At 38.9% G+C, this 21,141-nt stretch overlaps 1 protein-coding gene across 1 annotated transcript; it reads right to left on the reverse strand.

Annotated features, from left to right (window-relative positions):
- Positions 1 to 18,268: 18,268 nt before the first annotated feature.
- LOC107763301 (non-specific lipid-transfer protein 1-like) lies at positions 18,269 to 19,849 on the reverse strand. The gene is made up of 2 exons (XM_016581779.2): positions 19,279 to 19,849; positions 18,269 to 18,521 (listed from the first exon to the last, which is right to left on the reverse strand). The coding sequence occupies exons 1-2, from the start codon at positions 19,605 to 19,607 to the stop codon at positions 18,512 to 18,514; spliced, it is 339 nt and encodes a 112-aa protein (XP_016437265.1). The 5' UTR covers positions 19,608 to 19,849; the 3' UTR covers positions 18,269 to 18,511.
- Positions 19,850 to 21,141: the final 1,292 nt, after the last annotated feature.

Raw genomic sequence — 21,141 nt, forward strand, 5'->3', positions numbered from 1 at the left:
ATGTCTTACTTGACTTCTAGATTACTAAGAATACGAAATTAAATGCTAGAAACCAAGATTTAGTTTATTATAAATTGATTAAACTTTAATAGAATTTTGAGAAACACTGATGTGTCTAATTCGCTCTTATCATATTTAATCACTAATACATTTCTACAGTTGTTATTCTTGAGATATTAGGTTCTATACTTGAGATGTAGATCATTATTGAGATTTGTTGAAATTCTTAAATAATAAGGGTCTTGAGGGTTTATTGATCTATTGTTGTCTTGAAAGTGGTGATTGGGCTTCATTTGGAATATTCGTTTAACCACTCTCCTTGATGTTATTTATATACATATGCTTGGTGAGGAAGAGTGTAAAGCACGAAGGGTGATGCTGTGCCATTTCTTTTCTATTATCATGTGAGAGAGAGTGTAAAGTGCCAAGGGTGATGCTGTACAATTTCATAAATTTTATTATGTGAATGAAAGTGAAAAGCTCGAAGGGTGATGTCGTACCATTTCATTTGAGAGTAAAAGAACGAATGGTGATGTCGTTCCATTTTATTTAAGAGTAAAAGCACGAAGGGTGAGGTCGCGCCACTTCATTTGAGAGTAAAAGCACTAAGGGTGATGCCCTGCCATTTCATTTATGTTATCCTGATCTCACTTACATTATCATGTGAGAATGAGAATAAAAGCACGATGGATGATGTCGTACCATTTCATTTATATCATCATGCTTTTATATTATTATGAGTTCATGGCACGAAGGGTGTTTCCGTGCAAGCGAGGATGAGGGACATGTATTATGTTGTGATATCTTTTCCTTGTGTATACGTTCATGCCTTTAGCTTGAGCTGTTATTGTCGCACCTACGTTTCCTATGTGACTTGTCGTTGTTGTTCTATATTTATTCTCTATCTCAATCGTTGTTGTGTTTCCCATGCCTTCTACTTATTTAACTTGCAAATAACATGCCTCCTGCCTTTTGTTATATTTATAACCATCTCGTATCTAGTTTGTTGCACTGTATTATTATCTTCATACCATGTTAGTCATTCATGCCTCTACTTGTTAGCTTATAAAGATCATGCGTCCCCCTCTTATTTATTATATCTACATCTATGCCTTCTACCATCCTATTTAGGTGAAATTATGCTCTTCTTTCCTAATTTATGCCATCATTCCTATGTTTCCTACCTTGTCATTACTGTTATCAGCATTTCATTCACCTGGTGGTACCGTTACATGTATATTTGGTGAGGATGAGATAAATGCACGAAGGGTGTTGCTGTATTGTTGGATTTGATGTCTTGAGTATATTTCTCACACTATGAAAGTTTTGGATTTATTACTATGATTTGCTAGTTATCGCTTTGAGGAAATAATTGGTCATGATATTGAGGAATATTAATCGTGGTTCTTCTAGAAATCATTTACTGCTTCGCATAATTGTTTCCTTGTATGCTATTCAGTTATGTTCTAGTATTGTTCTATTGTTAGTCTTCTGTACAGGTTATAATAGTGAGTGTCTTTTAACTAAAAAAACCTTGTCGCTACTTCACCGAGGTTATTGAAGATACTTATTGAGTACATTGGGTTAGTTATATTCATACTATAAGTCAATATATACTAAAGAAATTCATAATTTAACTATTAGGGTAATTACCCACCCCTATAGCCAAATACGCACCCCCGGAATGCAGAAAACAAAATTAAAACTAGGAATCACAATCCAAAACCAGATAGAATCAACTTATGAACTTCAAGTTCTTCCAACTTACTCTAAATGCGCCAAATCATACTTAAACTACTGGGAACGACACCAAATTTTGCGTGCTAGTCTTAAATCACCATACAAAACTATTTCCGGGTTTGGAATCCCAAACGAACCTCGATAATACCAAAACCTACTCCAAACTAAATTTAAAGAACTTTAAAACCTTCAATGTGCCAACTTTCAACTCTATGCGTCGAAACGCTCTCAGGTCATCCAAAACCCCACCTGAACATACGCCCAAGTCCAAAATCATCATACACATCTATTGGGACCGTCAAATCTCGATTCCGAGGGCGTTTACTAGAAATGTTAACCCAAGTCAAACTTAACCCTTTAAAGCCAATATTAAGGAACTAAGTGTTCCTATTTCAACTCGAACCCTTCCAAACCCGAACTAACCATCTCCACAAGTTATAAAACAGTAAAAACATATATGGGGAGTATTATTTAGGGGAATGGGGATCTAGAAAGTAAAATAACCGGTCAGGTCGTTACATTCTCCACCTCTTAAACAAACGTTCGTCGTCGACCAGGTCTATAATCGTACCTGGAGTGCCGAATAAGTGTGTATATCTGATCCATATATTCTCCTTGGTACCCTATGTCGCCTTCTCGAATGTTTGACCCCTCCACTGAACTTATACCACGGAAATCTTCGTGGGCCTCAACTGGTGAACATGCCTGTCAACAATGGCAGTTGGCTCCTCTTCATAACCCAGGCTCTCATCTAACTGAACCGTGTTGTAGTCTAACACATGCAAACTGTCGGCATGATACATCCGGAGCATAGACACGTGGAAGACTGGATGAACTCCCAATAAACTGGGAGGCAAAGCAAGCTCATAAGCAACCTCTCCAACTCGTCTCAACACCTCAAATGGACCAATAAACCTTGGGCTCATCTTGCCCTTCTTCTCAAACCTCATGATTTACTTCATCAGCGAGACTTTCAAGAGAATCTTCTTTCCCACCATAAATTAAAAATCACGTGCCTTCTGATCCGCGTAACTCTTCTGTCTGGACTGTGCTGTACGAAGTCGCTCCTGAATCAACTTTACCTTTTCCAAGGCATCCTTCACCAAATCAGTACCATATAACTTAGCCTCGCCAGGCTAAAACCATCCGTTGGGTGAACGTCATTGCCGACTGTATAAAGCCTCAAATGGAGCCATCTCAATGTTGGACTGGTAACTGTTATTGTAAGCAAACTCGGCCAAAGGCAAGAATTGATCCCACTGCCCTCTAAAGTCAATCACATATGCTTTGAGCATATTCTCCAAGATTTGTTTCGTTGGTCCGACTGCCCATCGGTCTGCGGATAAAAGGTTGTGCTGAGCTCTACTCAAGTCCCTAATTCACTCTGTACTACCCTCTAGAAAAGCGAAATAAACTGAGGGCCTCTATCTGATATAATGGAAATAGCCACAACATGCAACCAAACAATCTCCTGAATGTAAATCCGGGCCAATCTCTTTGAAGAATATGTGTTCACAACCGGAATGAAGTGTGCATACTTGGTCAACCTATCGACAATGACCCAAATTGCATCAAACTTCCTCAAGTTCTACGGAAACCCAACTACGAAGTCTATTGTAATGCGCTCCCATTTCCACTCAGGTATATCCCTCTGCTGGCGTAGGCCACCTAGCCCTGATGCTCATACTTAACTTGCTGGAAATTAAGGCACCTCACTATATACTCAACTATGTCCTTCTTCATGCGCCACCACAAAAAATGTTGCCTCAGTTTGTGATACATCTTCGTAACACCTGGATGAATAGAATACCGAGAACTATACGCCTCCTCTAGAATCTTTCCCCTTAATCCATCAACATTAGGGACACATAGACGACCCTGGAGTCGTAGAACACCATCCTCACCGATAGTAATCTCTTTGGTACCACCCTGTAGTATCGTCTCTTCAAAAACCAATAAGTGTGGGTTGACATAATGAAGAGACTTGATCTGCACGAATATTGAAGACTAGGCGACGACACATGCAAGAACTCGGCTGGGCTATGAAATATCCAACCTCACAAGTCTGTTAGCCAAGGACTGAATGCCCAAAGCTAATGGCATCTCCTCTTCTGAAATGAATGTCAAACTACCCATACTCTACACCTTTTTGCTCAAGGCATCCGCAACCACATTTGTCTTTCCTGAGTGATAAAAGATGGTAATATCTTAATCCTTTAGTAACTGAAGCCACCTGAACGGCCTTAAATTGAGATCCCTTTGCTTGAACAAATTCTGCAAGCTACAATTATCGGTGTAAACCTCATAGGACACCCCATAAAGATAATGCCTCCATATCTTAAGAGCATGAACTATCGCGGCCAACTTCAAATCACATATGGGGTAATTCTTCTCGTGGGGCTTCAGTAGTCATAAAGCATATGCAATAACTCGCACCCTGTATCAATACACAACCCAAACCAACACGTGAAGCATTACAATACACAGTATACATCCCTGAACTGCAAGGCAACACTAACACCGGTGCTGAAGATAATACAGTCTTGAGCTTATAAAAAATCGCCTCACAATCATTGAACCATCAAAATGGAGCACCATTCTGGGTCAATCTAGTCAAAGGTTCTGCAATAGATGAGAAGCCCTCCACAAACCGGCAATAATAACCTGCTAACTTCAAGAAGCTCCTGATCTCAATTATTATGGTAGGACTTTAGTCGTCGTGGTAGGACGAGGCCAACTCTAAACTACCTCGATCTTCTTGGGATCAACCTTAATACCCTCACTTTATACAACATTCCCCAAGAATGCCACAAAATCTAACCAAACTCACACTTGGAGAAATTAGCATATAACTTCTGTTCCCGCAAGGTCTAAATCCCCACTCTCAAATACTGTTCGTGCTCCTCCATGCTACGCGAGTAGATCAAAATGTCATCAATGAAGATAATGATAAATGAGTCAATATATGGACTGAAACTTGGTTCATAAAATCCATAAATGCCGCGGGGCGTTAGTCAAACCGAAAGACATCACTAGAAACTCATAATGGCCATATCTAGTTCGCAAAGCCGTCTTCGGAACATACGAATCCCGAATCTTTAACTGATGGTACCCCGATCTCAAGTCGATCTTAGAGAACACCCTGATATCCTGAAACTGGTCAATCAAATCATCTACATGCGGCAATGGGTACTTGTTCTTAATGGTAACTTTGTTCAGCTAGCAGCAATCAATGCACAACGGCATAGTCCCATCTTTCTTCTTCATGAATAACACCGTTGCACCCCAAGGCGATACACTCGGTCCAACGAACCCCTTTTCTAGCAACTCCTCAAGCTATTTTTTCAACTCCTTCAACTTTTTCGGAGCCATGCGGTACGGTAAAAAAGAGATATACTGGGTACCTAGAGCCAAATCAATACATAAATCAATATCACGATCTGGTGGCATGCTTGGAAGATTAGAAGGAAACACATCGAAGAACTCTCGGACCATGGGCACTGAGTCAATCATTGGAGTCTCTGTGGTGGTATTCCGAACATAAGCTACATAAGCCAAACAACCTTTCTTGACCATGCGTTGAGCCTTTAGAAAAGAGATAACCCAACTAGATGCACTAACAGATGAACCTCTCCACTCTAATCTAGGAAACTCTGGCATCGCTAAGGTAACAGTCTTGGCATGGAAATCAAGGATAGCATGATATGGAGATAACCAATCCATGCCTAGGATGATCTCAAAGTCGATCATATCGAGCAACAGAAGATCCACTCTAGTCTCATAACCACAGAAAGTAACAATACATGACGGGTAGATAAGATCTACAATAATAAAATTGCCCACCTGTGTGGACACATAAACAGGAGTACCCAAGGACTCATGAGGAACACCCAAGAAATGAGCAAACAGGGTTGAAACATATGAATATGTATACCCTGGATTAAATAGTACCGAAGCATCCCTACCGTAGACAGAAATAATATATGTGATCACGGAATCTGAGGCCACTACATCTAATATGGCCGAAAAGCATAGAAACTAGCTGGAGCGCCACCTGACTAGCCTCCACCTATCGGGCCTCCACCTCTAGGAAGACCCCTACCCACCTGCCCTTCGCCTCTAGGCGGCCGAATATCTGGTGCGGCAGCAGGTGCTGTAATCATAAGCTGATGACCGTACTGTATTGCCTTGCCCCGAAGTCTAGTACAAAACCTCTTCATGTGGCCAGGATCCCCTCACTCGTAACAATCCCTCGAAACGGTGGACTGCTGACCTAAGTCTGAATACCACTAGAAAAGCCCTGAATAGCTGGTGGGCGGTAGGAATTCTTTGGCATGGTGCTGAAATAGGGCCACATTGGAACACCCTGAGAAGGCTGCGGTGCTGGATATGTAGGCATGCTAGGCTAACCCCTCCCAAACTGACCTCTCCCCCAAGATGGAGCACCACTGAACTCTCCAAAATAACAGAACCGTTTGTCCCTCGGCACCTGCTCTTGACTCCACTGACGAACACACTTGATCCTCCGAACTATCTCCACAACTAGCTCACAAGAAGTCCCCATCTCAACCTCTGGGGCCATAGTGTCCTTGATACCAGAGTGCAAACCTGCAAAAACATCCATACTCTCTCTACATTGGTGGGGAGTATCATAATTGCGTGGCGAGACGACTCAGAAAATCTCGCCTCACAGTCGGTCACTAACATCTGACCTTACTGGAGCTGCTCGAGCTAAAACCGCAACTCTTCCCTCTTATAGGATGGAATATACCTATCCAGAAAGATACGCATGAATTGGTCCCAAGTCAAGGGAGGAGAACCCGTTTGTCTATCGAGAAGATATGATTGCCACCACCTACGGGCCCTGCCCTCCAGCTGAAAAATGGTAAAGTCCACCCCGTGGGGCTCCAATATCCTCATGCGGTGTAGTCTGTCCCTGCAACAATCAATAAAGTCCTGGGGTCCTCATGTCGCTCACCTTCAAAGACATGAGTGTGTAGCCTGGTCCATCTGTCCAGTAGCTTATATGGCTTGCTGGCCGCAGCTGGTCAGGGCTCAGGTATAGCCCGCTGCAACTAGATAAGTTCCGCCCACCTAGGGTCTGATATACGATAGCTACATGCCCTAAAGCCTGGGCGATAGGGGACTACGCTCCCCCTCCTGCCTGAGATATGGTTGGGTCTGCTGGAAATAAATCATCCTGAGTCATAGAATCCATGAACCGCAGCATACAGACCATGACCTCCTTGAATCCCGATGCGGACATGAAATCTACCGTGATTGGCTCTATTGTAGCCACCTCGCCCTCTCCTCAATAATAGGATCCTCTATTGGATCCACTAGTGGCATAACTGGAGAAACTCTAGGATGTCCACATCCTCTACCATGAGCTGGAGTCCTCCCTCAGCTTCTGCCTTGGTCTCTAGTAGCAGGGGGAGCAGCTCCTCTACGGTTAGGTACATCTGCAACGTGCGTTCTCACCATCTGTGAGAGGATAAGAGAAAGATACTTAGCACATCATCGACTTCAGGATAGGAGATGAAAAAGATTAGTTTCCTAACACCCTATAGCCTCTCGAAGATAAGTAAGGACGTCTCCACATCGATCTGCATGACTCTATTAGGCCTGCTCATAACTTATGAGACCTACGTGAACCTAGTGCTCTGATACCATGTTGTCACGACCCAATTTCCCTAGAGGACATGATGGCGCCCAATATAGCCGTTAGGCAAACCAATGTTGAACTAGCCATGTATTTATTCTTTTTAACAATTTCAAAATAGTTGATTTTTATTTATTAAATAAGTAAGAGGTGAAAATATTTAATAAGAAAAAGTGTCAACAAATATAAGAACAGGTGTGGTGAAATTAATTCTCAAAAAGCCATCAAATGTCTACAAGCAAAATTTCAAGACCTGGTGTCATAAGTGTATGAGCTACTAGTAAAATATACAAAAACACTAAACTGCTATCTCAGATAGAGTAGACAAGAAGTAAATACAAAAGAGAGACTTTGGGTGCTGCAAAACAGACTGGAAAAGTAGCTTACCACTAAGTCTCGGAGTATCAGGGGAGCGCCCGGGGATGAGTTTCAGATGCACCTGCCTCATATCCTGCACGATTAGTACAGAAGTATAGCGTGAGTACATAAACAATATTTACCCAGTAAGTATCCAGTCTAACCTTGAAGAAGTAGTGACGAGGGGTCGACATCGACACTTACTATAGGCCAACAATAAAATACATAAATTATAAATAAACATGTGTTATGTAAATAATAATAATAATAATACAATAACAAGCAGTGAATAAATGATTCTTTCACTAGTAAATTCCAACATCTCTAACCAACACCTACTAACTCCAAGTCAATTTTTGACATTAAATAAATTATAACCTCTTAAGCCATAAGATAATATCAGGTATAATTAGGCTCCGAGTATTATCACGCATGATTTATGCCGAGGTCGTATGACCCGAATCCAAAAATAGATTGTGTGCACTGCTGAGGGTCTAACGACACCATAAATGGATATATTAAGCTAACAAGGCGAACGACCCACTCCCATGAGAATAAAGAAGTTTACCTCGCTCGCGGAAGTACTTGCGACACGAGAGGACATATATTTCTCAAAGTTATTAAATATCCTTCTATTCTTTCCCCAAAATAAGAAATCTAACTAGGAAGTTTTCAACTTTAAAATCTCTAGCCTCATATCTATTCAAGATAATTAATATGCATAACAAACATGACAGCACAATTAAAGCATGATGTAAACCTAAGACGACCCCAACATCTCATAGAATATAGCTACGCACGGACTCTCATCACCTAGTGCGTACGTAGCTCCTCACACAAGTAATTCACAGAAAAAATACACCTAAGGGGATGAGTTCCCTCTTACAAGGTTAGACAAGAGACTTACCTCTTTCTCAAACTCACTTTTGGTCCACAAATACGCTCAAAATCCTCATCTTGGTGCTAAAAACCCAAAACTAGCCAAATATTATATAAATAAGTCAATATATATTCAAAATTTCATAATTTAACTATTAGAGTAATTACCCACCTTTAATTGAAAGATTCCTAAAATTTACCACCAGGCCTACATGCCCGAATTTCCGAAATTTTCGAAGATAATTGTTACCCATAAACTCGCGAACTCGAATATATAATTTTTACCCAATTTCATAATTAGTTTCGTGGTCAAATCCCATTTTTATCAAAACCTAGGTTTTTTTCAACTAATCCCAAAATTTTCATAATTTTCATGTTAAAATCTACCAATAATCTATGTATTTAACTTACATTGGATACAAATTACTTACCTTCAATAGCTAGGTGAAAACCCCTTTCTAAAAAGCTCTAAAAATTGCCCAATAAGTGAATAACTGAACCAAAATAGCCTAAGTCCCACCTTAAATGAACCTCACTACCCAGCGATTTCCGCTTCTTCGGACCTTGGGTCGCACCTGCGACGCAACTTTTATGGAAGATAACGAGCCCAGCTTTGGGTGCACCTGCGTAAGACCACCGTACCTGCGAGCCCACTTCTGCAGCTCGCTTCTCGCACCTGCGACCTTGCCCCCGCTAGCCTTCTCTGCACCTGCGATCCCTCCATCGTAGAAATGAGTCTCCTTCTATGGACACACTGGCCCCTCTTCTTTTTGCTTTTGCGAGCGAGACACCGCACCTGTGGTGCCACTCCTGCGGCCATTCCCACCGCAGGTACAAATGCACCGGATGTCAGGCACTAATAACTCTTCTCCAAAGAGCAAACAAGCTTTGACGACCCTCAGAATCCTATACGGGGCCCCGAGGCCTGACCAAATATACCAACAAGTTTGTAAAACTAAAACGGACTTGCCCGCACCCTCGGAACTTGGAAAATATCATTAAAACGAAGAATCACAACTCAAAACCAAATAGAATCAACTTATGAACTTCAAGTTCTTCTAACTTACTCCGAATGTGCTGAATCATACTTAAACTACTCGAAATGACACCAAATTTTGTGTGCAAGTATTAAATCACTATACGAAACTATTACCTGGCTCGAAATCCCAAACGGACCTCAATAACACCAAAACCTACTCCAAACCAAATTTAAAGAATTTTAAACTTTCAATGTGCCAACTTTTAACTCTATGCGCTGAAATGCTCCCGGGTCATCCAAATCCCTATCCGAAAATACACCCTAGAACAAAATCATCTTACGAATCTATTGGGAGCGTCAAATCTCGATTCCAAGATAGTTTACTAGAAATATTGACCCAAGTCAAACTTAACCCTTTAAAGCCAATATAAAGGAACTAAGTGTTCCGATTTCAACCTGAACTAACCATCCCCACAAGTCATAAAATAGTAAAATCACATATAGAGAATCTTATTTATAGGAACGATGATCTAAAAAGCAAAACGAATGGTCTGATCGTTACACTTGAGGAATCTCCAATTTGAGGCTTTACAAATGTAAAAGTTAAACCCATTAGTTATCCATTGGTTATCCATTTTCTAAGTGGATAATATGGTTCTTATCCATACTTGATCCGTTTTTTAAAAAGTTCATCATCCAACTTATTTTGTAATGAATGATATGGGTGGATAACTATTTTCTTTTATCCATTTTGCCACAACTAGTCCTATGCAAAAACATGAGCGTGATAACTTTGATTTTCATTTACGCAATTAATACTAATTTTTCCATTACATTTGATTCATATATTGTTTGCCCATGATTTTATTCATCAGGAGATTCTGATAATTACTCATATTGTTATTTGCCGGGAGATATGGAAGGTGAGATATGTACGTAGTCAGATATGGATCCTCTAGAGTTTAGGTGGCTAGAATACTCCATCAAATACTCTAACACCTTAGATGGTCTATTGTAAAGAATCTGAAGAAGGATTGGGCCAACCAATGGGATGTCATTTGCCAACAAATTTATGTACTTGTTCCTACCGTTAAAACTACTATTGTTAGATGGATTAAACCAGTGGCAAATTTGTTTAAGATTAACACATATGGTAGTAGAAATGAAGAAGGGGATATGGGATCAGGGGGCATCATTATAAATTCTAGTGGTGTTTTCATTATGGCATTTGCACAAACACTAGGAAGGGGTAGTAATAACTTAGCCGAGGCTAAAGCCTACTAATTGGAGTTAAACGGTGTATCGACCATGGATATTGCAATTTGATTTTAGAATGTGACTCTTTGATCTTAGTTAACATGTTGAAAGGCCTGTACAATCCAGCTTGGCAAATGTAGGACATTAAGGATATTCTACAACTCTTACAATCTTGCGAGTTTTCCATCCAGCATTACTACTGTGTAGCTAATCAAGTAGCAGATGGATTAGCTAAATAGAGCATCATTCATGGGAATTCTTTCTTTTATAATGAGAAGGATCTTCCGAATCAAGCAACAGGCCCATACGTGATGGATAAGATACAAATGGCTACATTTAGACACAACGGAAGAAGAAAATTTGTCACTGAATCCATGTAATTTTTTATATAGCATTTTTTGAGAGATCCTTTCAAACGTAGGTAGATTTCCTTACGTACATTTGTATGCGCTTTTTGTATATAGGGAAGAAAACTACTCTATCTTTGTAAGGAGTGGTTGTAATGAACAGAGGTCAGGTGGAATATCCCCTCTGTTATGTGCTCTTTTTGCCGGGATTATATAAAAAGAATGTGCCGCCTAAAGGCGTGAAGTTTAAGAATAAAAGTTAGAATGAGAGCATTAAGTAATTCTTTCCATATTTTCAAATTAGGGGATATTATTGCTTTAATTTTCATTTATCTATTTTATTTCCTTTAATTTAATAAATGTAACGACCTGACCGGTCGTTTTGAGTATCTGCACTTTACTCGGTAGATTGAGGGCATGAATATCTCTGTATGATGTATTATGACTTGTGTGAATCATCGGTTTTGGTTTTCAGGTTATTCGGAATTGATTTGGAAAATTGAATTTCATGATTTAAGCTTTAAAGTTGGAAGAGTTGACCAAGTTTGACTTTTTCGTATTTGACCTTGATTGGAGATTTGATGGTTTTGTTAGGTCCGAATGGTAATTTTGGACTCGGGCGTATGCCTAGATTTGAATTTGAATATTTCAAGAAGGTTTTGGTGCTAATTGGCGAAAGTTGAAAATTTGAAAGTTTGGAGAGTTCATAAGTTTGACCGGGAGTTGACTTTGATGATATCAGATTCGGGTTTTGTTTTCGGGAATTTAATAGCTCATTTATATCATTTGGGACTTGTGTACAAAATTTGAGTTCATTCCGGGTTGATTTGATATGTTTCTGCACGTGTTTTGGAAGTTGGAAGTTCAAAGTTCATTTAAGTTTGAACTAAGGTGTGATTCATCATTTTGATGTTGTTATATGTGATTTGAGGCCTCGATTAGGTCTATATTATGTTATAGGACTTGATAGAATATTCGGATGGGGTCTCGAGGGGCTCGGGCATTTTTCGAACGGTTTTCGGACCATTTTTCTTAATGTTGTTATTGCTGGAGTATACAGATGTCTGGTGTACCCAAACATTCTTCGCGATCGCGAATACAGGAATGCGATCGCGTAAGGAAATGTTGGAGCAGAGTATTTCTCCATCTTCGCGTTCGCGGATGATGGTCTGCGTTCGCATAGGTTGTGGTAGATTGAGCATCGTGTTCACGCAGGTGCGCACGCGTTTGCAGTGTATAGTTGAGCTGGGCAGGTTTTCATGGCTTCTTCACCGCGTTTGCGAGCTTGGGGCCTCGTTCATGTAGTGACATTTCGAGGGTGAGATTTTTGTGCAGTGCGATCGCGATGTTTGTTCCACACTCGCATAGGGTGATTCTGGGTAGTGAAATTTTCTTCTTGTCACGACCCAAAACCAACCATCGTGATGGCTCCTATCGTAGAACTAGGCCAGCCTCAACTCAATAACCCAACACAAAAAATATAACTTTTAAATAATGACGGAAGCAGTTAACATTAAAGATAACCCTTTTGGAAACATAATAAATCCTAAAGTGTGATATAATCCAGCCCAAAACCGAGGTGTCACTGAGTACATGAGCGTCTACTTGGAATACAATCCACTACATTGTCTAAAGAAAACAGCTGACAAATACATCAAATGATAAGGAGGAGAGTCAAGGCCTGCAAACGCGGTGCATCTACCTTGGTAGTCTCCAAAATCTAGGATCCTCAATTAGCAACCGCCACCGTTAACAGAGTCGCTTGGATCTACACATGAGGTGCGGGGAGTAACGTGAGTACACCAACTCAGTAAGTAACAAGTCCAAACTTTGGACTGAAAGGTAGTCACGAACTCAACCACATCAGATATAATAGAGCTATATGTATAGAAACGTAGGCGTGCTTTCAAGTTAAATAGACAGCTCAAGGAAACATAGTAAATACATATCAGAACAATGTATGGTATATAACTCAACTATCTCTATATGTCAATGCACATACTATATGAAATGCACCATATACTCGCACTCTAAAGTGGTCAACCACTCAGTACTATATATGGCCATCCGGCCAAGGGAAGATCCATCCTGAAATATATACAACACTGACCATAAGTCATCCAGTACTAAAGAAAAAGGGCAATCCAACCCTGTGGAGAAATCCATGTCCAGGTATCAAGTACTTCGGACAAATCCATGTTCAAGAAAATTCATCCCTCAATAATATCATATGTGTTCACTGGGGGTGTATTACAGACTTCGGAGGGGCTCCTACAGTCCAAGCGCTATCATAATCATCAATATAACCGCTTCGGCGTGCAGTCTGGTCCCATAACTGTCACTCATAATCAGGCACTCGACCTCACTTAGTTATCAATCTCTCCAGTCTCACCCACGGGCTCACAATGTTATGAAAACAAACCCAAAACAATGATATGATGAATCAATAAATAACTGAGAGTGAGATACAATAAAAAAATGCATGAGCATGACCAAGTACAGAATATAAATGAAAATAGTAAGATGACAACAAGAAACGACCACTAAGGGTCCCAACAATACCGGCAAGAAACTTCAACATGATATCTAGCATGATTTACAGCTCAATTACTTTATCACATGATGAAAACATGGATATCAACGGGATATAGTCACTAAATGGTGCCATAGAATCACTCGTGTCACAGTTCTCACGGTTTACGCCTGCATGCCCACACACCCTTCACTTAGCATGTGCTTCACCTCAATACCAATCACATATCACATAATTTGGGGTTCCGAACCCTCAAAACCAAGTTTTGAAGCGTTATTTACCTCAAACCAATCAAAATTCTACTCTGCAATGCCTTGCCTTTCAAATGGGCCTCCAAATGTCTCGAATCTAACCACAAGCAATACAATACGATCAATATAGGCTGAAGGAATCAATTCCACAAGAAAAATACCAAATTATAACCAAAATCCGAAATCAGCTCAAACCCGGGACTCGGGCCCACGTCTCAAAATCCGACAAAAGTCACAAAACCCGAAAGTCTATTCACTCATGAGTCTAACCATACCAAATTTACTCAAATCCAATAATAAAATCCCATTCAAAATCTCAAAATTCTATCTCAAGAACACTTCCTCTTTTTCCTCAAATTTTCACCCCAAATCACAAATTAGATGATAAAATTAAAGATATAATCATGGAATTTAACCAAAACCAAGTGAGAAACACTTACCCTAATCATCTACGCGAAAATCCTTTTAAGAATCGTCCAAATCCGTGATCTCTAGCTCAAAATATGAAAAATGAGCTCAAGCCCTCGATTTTGAATTTAACACTGTCTGCCTAGATTTTCTTCTTCGCGGAAGCGACCGTCCTCTAGCGTTCTCGTAGATCAACTTAGACTGCCTCTCCGCTTTACTCTTCACGAACGTGATGTTTTACCAATTCAAACCTTCACGAATGCGACCCTTACCTCGCGAACGCGTAGGCTAAGGACCTGGGGTCCCCAACTGGCTCACTCCTCTTCGCGAATGCGACACCACTCATGTGTTCGCAATGCACACACTACCCTACCTTCTGCGTTTGCGTCCTCTCCTTCGCAAACGCATAGAACAAAAAATCCATCTAAAAAACACTCTTCGCGAATGCGAGGCCCCTCTCGCGAAAGCGTAAGAGGAAACCAAAAACAAAATAGAGCAGCAGACCAGTTTTCTCACCGAGGAATAAATGATCTGTTAACCACCTGAAACTCAACCGAGGCCCTCGGGACTTCAACAAAACAAACCAACACATCCCATAGCATCGTACAAACTTAGTCAAACCTTCGAATCACTCAAAATAATATCAAAACACCAATTTACACCCGGACTCAAGCTTAAAGAACTTCTAAACTTCCGAATTCCACAAACGACGTCGAAACCTACCAAACCACATCTGAATGACTTCAAATTTTGCGCACAAGTCAGAAATGACACCACAAACCTACTCCAACTTCAAGAATCCAATCCGACACTGATATCAAAATTTTCACTACTGGCCAAAATCGCCAAAATTCTAACTTTCGCCAATTCAAGCCTAATTCTACTACGGATCTCCAAATCACATTTCGGACACGCTCCTAAGTCCAAAATAACCTACCGGAGCTAACAGAACCATCAAAATTTAAATCCGAGATCGTTTACAGATAAGACAATATCCGGTCAACTTTTCCCACTTAAGCTTTCAATTAAGAGAATATGTGTCTCAGTTATTCTGAAATCAATCTGGACCCGAACCAACTAACCCGGTATATCATAATATAGCTGAAGAATACAAAAGAAGCAAGAAATAGGGGACGGGGCTATAACTTTCAAAACGACCCGTTGGGTCGTTACACTTCTTCACGATCGCAATTCATTAATACGCCCAATTATTATAAAGTACTCTATTTCTGGGGTTTCGGTCATTTTTGTATAATAGGAGCTATGAAGCTCGAAATGAGGCGATTTTTGAAGTGATTTTTACCATATGGATTGGGGTAAGTGTTTTCTACTTGGTTTTGATTATATTTCATGAATCTATCCTCGTTTTAAGCATTTGGTTGATGATTTCAAAGAGAAAATTGGGGATTTTTGACTAAATTTCATAGAGTGAATTTTTGAATTTTGAACATCGACTCAGAGTCGAATTTGAGTGAAACTAGTATGGTTGGACTCGTAATTGAATGGGTTGCCGGATTTTATAAGTTTTGTCGGGTTCCGAGGTATGAGTCCGGGTTTGACTTTTTGGTTGCATTGGGTTTTTGATTAAAGATTCGCCCTTTATCGATTGAAGTTGTTTCCTTTAGCATTATTTGATGTTCTTGAGTTGCTTTTGGCTGGTTTTGAGCCGTTCAGAGGCTGGCCACACGGGATGGCATTTTTAGAGCATCTTTTGGCTTGCTCGGTGTTGGATTTGGCTTTTTTGAGGTACGCAACACTTCTAAACTTGGTACTGAGGGTATGAAACCCCGAATTACGTATTATGTGATTGATATTGAGGTGACATGCATGCTAGGTGACGGTCGTATGGGCATGCACCATGTGAATTGTGATTTAGACGATTCTATGAAACTATGTAGCTATCTTATATAAACACTTTTATTGTACTCTATTTGTTAGAGTACTTGATTTTTAATTTATGCTAGAAATCATGTTTAGGCTATATGCTGATACTATTTGGACCCACAATGGTCGTTCTTTGTTGTTGAGTTATTTGCTTAATTGTAGTTATGTACTCAGCCGCATTCATCATTACATATCATATCTCAGTCTTTGTTATCGTATATTATCACATATTATATCATTGATTAATGATGCTTAGCATAAGTGATGTGAGCCCGAGAGACTGGAGAGATTGATGACTGAGGGAGACCAAGGGCCTGTTGTGAGTGATATTTATGGGATCAAGTTGCACGCTGCAGCAGGCTTTATTGATTCATGCCATGATTTAGCTTATTATAGCGCTTGGTTTAGATCGGCCCCTCCGAAGTCTGCACATCCACAGTGGCCGCAATTGCTATGGATTTTTGGGTTGGATCTTCCGTGGATTCATTTGCATTGGGCTGGATTTGCCCTTGATTTATTTATGTTTGGGTTGGATTTGCACTGTACATTACCGAATGACTGAGTGTGCTGAGTATTGAGCATGATGAGTGAGAATATGAGACCGTGAGATTGACTACTCTGAGAGTGTGAATACATGAGTTCATTACTAATATGCATTGCATTTGACATGCGTACTTGAGACACAAGCATAGAGATGTATTTCCTCATTCTACTTGGTTTTAGTGGCATTTATGATTTCACTTTCTTGTCAGCATATAGGTATAGAGATGTACTTTCCTCATGCTATCTGAAAATGAAACATCTTAATTATTATTGAAAGATTTTTGGAAAAAATTACCGTTTTCAAACTTACTCATATTTTTTGTATTTTTGGTGAAAGAATTGGGATTTGCTGTTATGCTTGAAAAGCATGCTTATTTTTTCGTAATTGTTAACGAGTTGAGCATCTTATCTCTGAGTTATTTTCTTGTACCATTTTTATTATATTGTTATGAAACGTGGCTGGTTGTTGGAGTGGGACTCTGACCCTTATCCCAGCTCATCACTACTTTGAACTTAAGGTTAGGTTTGTTACTTATTAAGTACATGTGGTCGGTTGTACTCATACTACACTTCTGCACCTTGCGTGCAGCTATGGGATGTTGATGTGCTGCGTACGACAGGAGCTAGATATGAAGATGTATCTGCATTCCAGTTATGGCTATCTTGTGCTTGGCAGCATTAGATTCGAATTCTGTTTATTTACATTTCAAACAAATGTTGTAATTATTTCAGTTCAGTCTCGTAAAAATCTAAATCTTAGAAGCTCATGATTTGTACTACCAGTCCTTGGGAAATTCTTATATAAAAGCCTAGTGGGTTGAGCATCTTATCTCTGAGTTATTTTCTTGTACCATTTTTATTATATTATTATGAAACGTGGCTGGTTATTGGAGTGGGACTCTGACCCTTGTCCCAGCTCATCACTACTTTCAACTTAAGGTTAGGTTTGTTACTTATTGAGTACATGGGGTCGGTTGTACTCATACTACACTTCTGCACCTTGCGTGCAGCTATTGGATGTTGATGTGCTGCGTACGACGGGAGCTAGATCTGAAGATGTATCTGCGTTCCAGTTATGGCTATCTTGTGCTTGGTAGCGTTAGATTCGAATTCTGTTTATTTACATTTCAAACAAATGTTGTAATTATTTCAGTTCAGTCTCGTAAAAATCTAAATTTTAGAAGCTCATGATTTGTACTATCAATCCTTGGGAAATTCTTATATAAAAGCAGTTGGATTGTCATTTCTTCTTTTAATCAATCTCATCAAATTGGATAGTTGTTAATTGACTTACCTAGTGAGTTGGGTTAGATGCCATCACAACTAGTTGGATTTTAGGTCGTGATAATAAAAATGAGAAATTGTGAGGAAAAAACATGTGTGAGAAAAATAATAAAGAAGAAATATAATTGGGAGACAATGACCTAGTAATTAAACATGAAAGATGTTCTATCAAGATGGAATAGTAATACAACCGCTTATTTATTACACTCGTTTAGGACTCAAAAAAGGACACACACAAAGAGGAAAAAAGAAAACAAAAGGGACGAAATACAAACGGATCCATAAGTAAATAAGATCAAAGCAGACAATCCCATCTCTTATTCTTCTTCTCCTCATTATTGCATACTACCAAATTGTGCGGTTGTAAACTCAGATTGTTCCTCCTCCTTACTCGATCCTGCATCACAAAATCAAAGAAATGCAAATCAATATACAAACTTCCATTAAAAAAAAAATATTGTTTTACCAAAAAAACCAATTTTGGCCAAAAAAAAAAAAAAAAACTTGGCCAAACAGGCTATTAAGACCCAAGATAAAGAAACCCTTCGTTCACATGTAAGACAATAAGCAAACCGCATCTTTGGCATTATTAACTATAAAATTGATGCTGTTTAAATAAGTACATATATTTATTGTATGATCTTCAATTTATATTAGTAAAAAAAAACGCAGGAACTAGTAAGAAAATTTAATCATCCATCTCATATTTCGTCTCATTTGGCTATTCAATGGAGAGATTTATAGCCTATTTGGCCGTGCTTCATTTGGCCAAAACTACTGTTTTTCAAAGTTAAGATGTTTGTAAAGATTTTAGAAGTATATATAAAAGTACTTTATGAGTAGAAGTACAAGCAGTTTTCGAGAAATAGAAAAAAATAATTTTTATCTCATAAATATTTTTTTCTGAAAAGCATTTTTAAGAAAAATACACTTAGAAGTAATTTTTAGAAGTTTGCCCAAACACTAATTGTTCAAAAATATTTTTTGAATTGATTAATCAAACACTTGACTGTTTTTCACTAAAAGTTACTTTTTTGAAAAGCAATTTTGATAAAACATTTTTCAAAATAAATTGATTTTAATGGCACGACCAACATGCTACTATTAGAAGCAATAATTGATGTGTCTACAGAGAGGGAAAGAAGGTGAATTACTTGGAACAGTCAATGTCAGCACTGACAGTGTATGGAAGATTGACACCACAGGCACTTGGAAGATCACCAACTCTACTCCAATCAAGTCCAATGATAGTTTCACCAGCAGCTTTTAGGCAAGTGCATGCAGTTTGACGGTCAGTTGTGGTGGTGGCAACGGCCTCTAATTTCTTGACGCCATCGCAACAGGTTCCCAGAAGCCCAGTTTTTGTAAGGAAAGGTACACAATCTTTGAGGTATGCGTCAACCTCAGTGCAAGTTAGGGCTTCTACGCTGTGCGCAGCTGCCACTATGCACAAAACCAAAAAACAGGCAATCTTTCCGGCCATTTCTGTTGTTTGGAGAGATGGTGATGAAGTGATAGAGAGAACAGTAAGAAATAATACTCTTAGTTCTTTGAGCGCTGGGTACGGAAAACTCTTGGCACCTTAGGGTTTTTGTAGGGAAGAGGATTGAGTTTGAGTGGAAGAACTAATGGTGTTAGGCTAATTATTTTTATTTATTTATATATATTGATTTATATTTTAGTACCTACTTGCATGGAACTATTCGATGAACCATGCATGTTAGGGTTTTGGGGTTTGGGCACTATAAAAGTAAAACCCATGCATAGAGATTTTCTTTTTGTTATTTGTTCAAGAATTCTCTTTGAATCAATTTCAGTGCCTACTTTTGTAGCCAAAACAAAGTCCGAAGGAATAAAAATACCCCAAACAATTTAGGCAGCAAAAGCGACATAGAAAGGAATTTATCAAACAAGAGAAAGAATATAGCACGAGGCTTTTTTATTTACTCATAAACTGTTGAATCATTCTATATTAGCGGCGGATGTAGCGTTCATTTATCGGATTCATCTGAATCTAGCCTTCAATGTGGAGTATAAATTTATGTGTAAAAATCCAGTAAAATAACAATAAATAGTAAATATGATCCCCCACCTTTTTTAAAAATATAATGCGTTTAAGGCTAAATACTTTAAAGAAAAAAAATTGAACCTACAGAACTTAAATCCTAAATGTGCCTCTGGTCCACATCATAGCTACCTCTCAACCTAAGAAAATCTATAGTAATCCGCGTTTATAATACGACAAAATCAAATTTGACTAGAAACTAGCAACATATTCCTACATAACATTGACAACAAAACCTAATTAGACATGAATTAAATAACTAGCACATACCAAATCCTAGACAGTTTATGATTCGTAATTAATCTTGATTTAATTTCCAACAAAGTCGAATATTCGAGAAATTTCTGATTTGCACAGTTTAATGGGTATTAGATATTTATGCTCATTTTTTACATCAATAAATTAAATTAAGCATACCTTATTTTTAGGAGATCAGAAAAAGACCATGTGTATAACGATTTTTGTTGTAGAAAAATCCTCCTTTTCTGGAGATTAAAATACGTGGAAATTGGAATATATAAATCCCTTCAACGTGTAAGCTAAACGAAAGAAACATGCAATAGAGAGATACTGGATGGAATCATTCTCAATTATTTCAGTTGGTGGAAAACACTATTAATCGTCCAAATGAGAAATGAACCAAAACTCAAATAAAAGAACTACAGCTTTTTCATTCATCCAATTAGGTGAGCAAAGGTGCTTCCTTTTTGGGATTGGCAATCCCTTGCTCAGCGGCATATTCTCCAACACATTAGCTTGGGTGTATTTGGTATAATAGAAATTCAATATTTATTATAAAAACTATGCTTTTGAAAAATATTTTTCCGGTACTTACTTGGTGAAAACAAAAGTTCTTTTGGTGGAAAATAAATCTTTATTCAATCATCCCAAACCAAACATACATATTTCTCACCATTCCTTCCTCTGTCATTTTTATACCTTAGTTATATTC

Source organism: Nicotiana tabacum, chromosome 10 (genome assembly GCF_000715075.1).
Source record: "Nicotiana tabacum cultivar K326 chromosome 10, ASM71507v2, whole genome shotgun sequence".
Classification (NCBI taxonomy): Eukaryota; Viridiplantae; Streptophyta; class Magnoliopsida; order Solanales; family Solanaceae; genus Nicotiana; species Nicotiana tabacum.

What these genes read in the sequence shown, in the direction of transcription:
- LOC107763301 (XM_016581779.2), bottom strand. Translation starts at nt 19,607, where the DNA reads ATGGCCGGAAAGATTGCCTGTTTTTTGGTTTTGTGCATAGTGGCAGCT.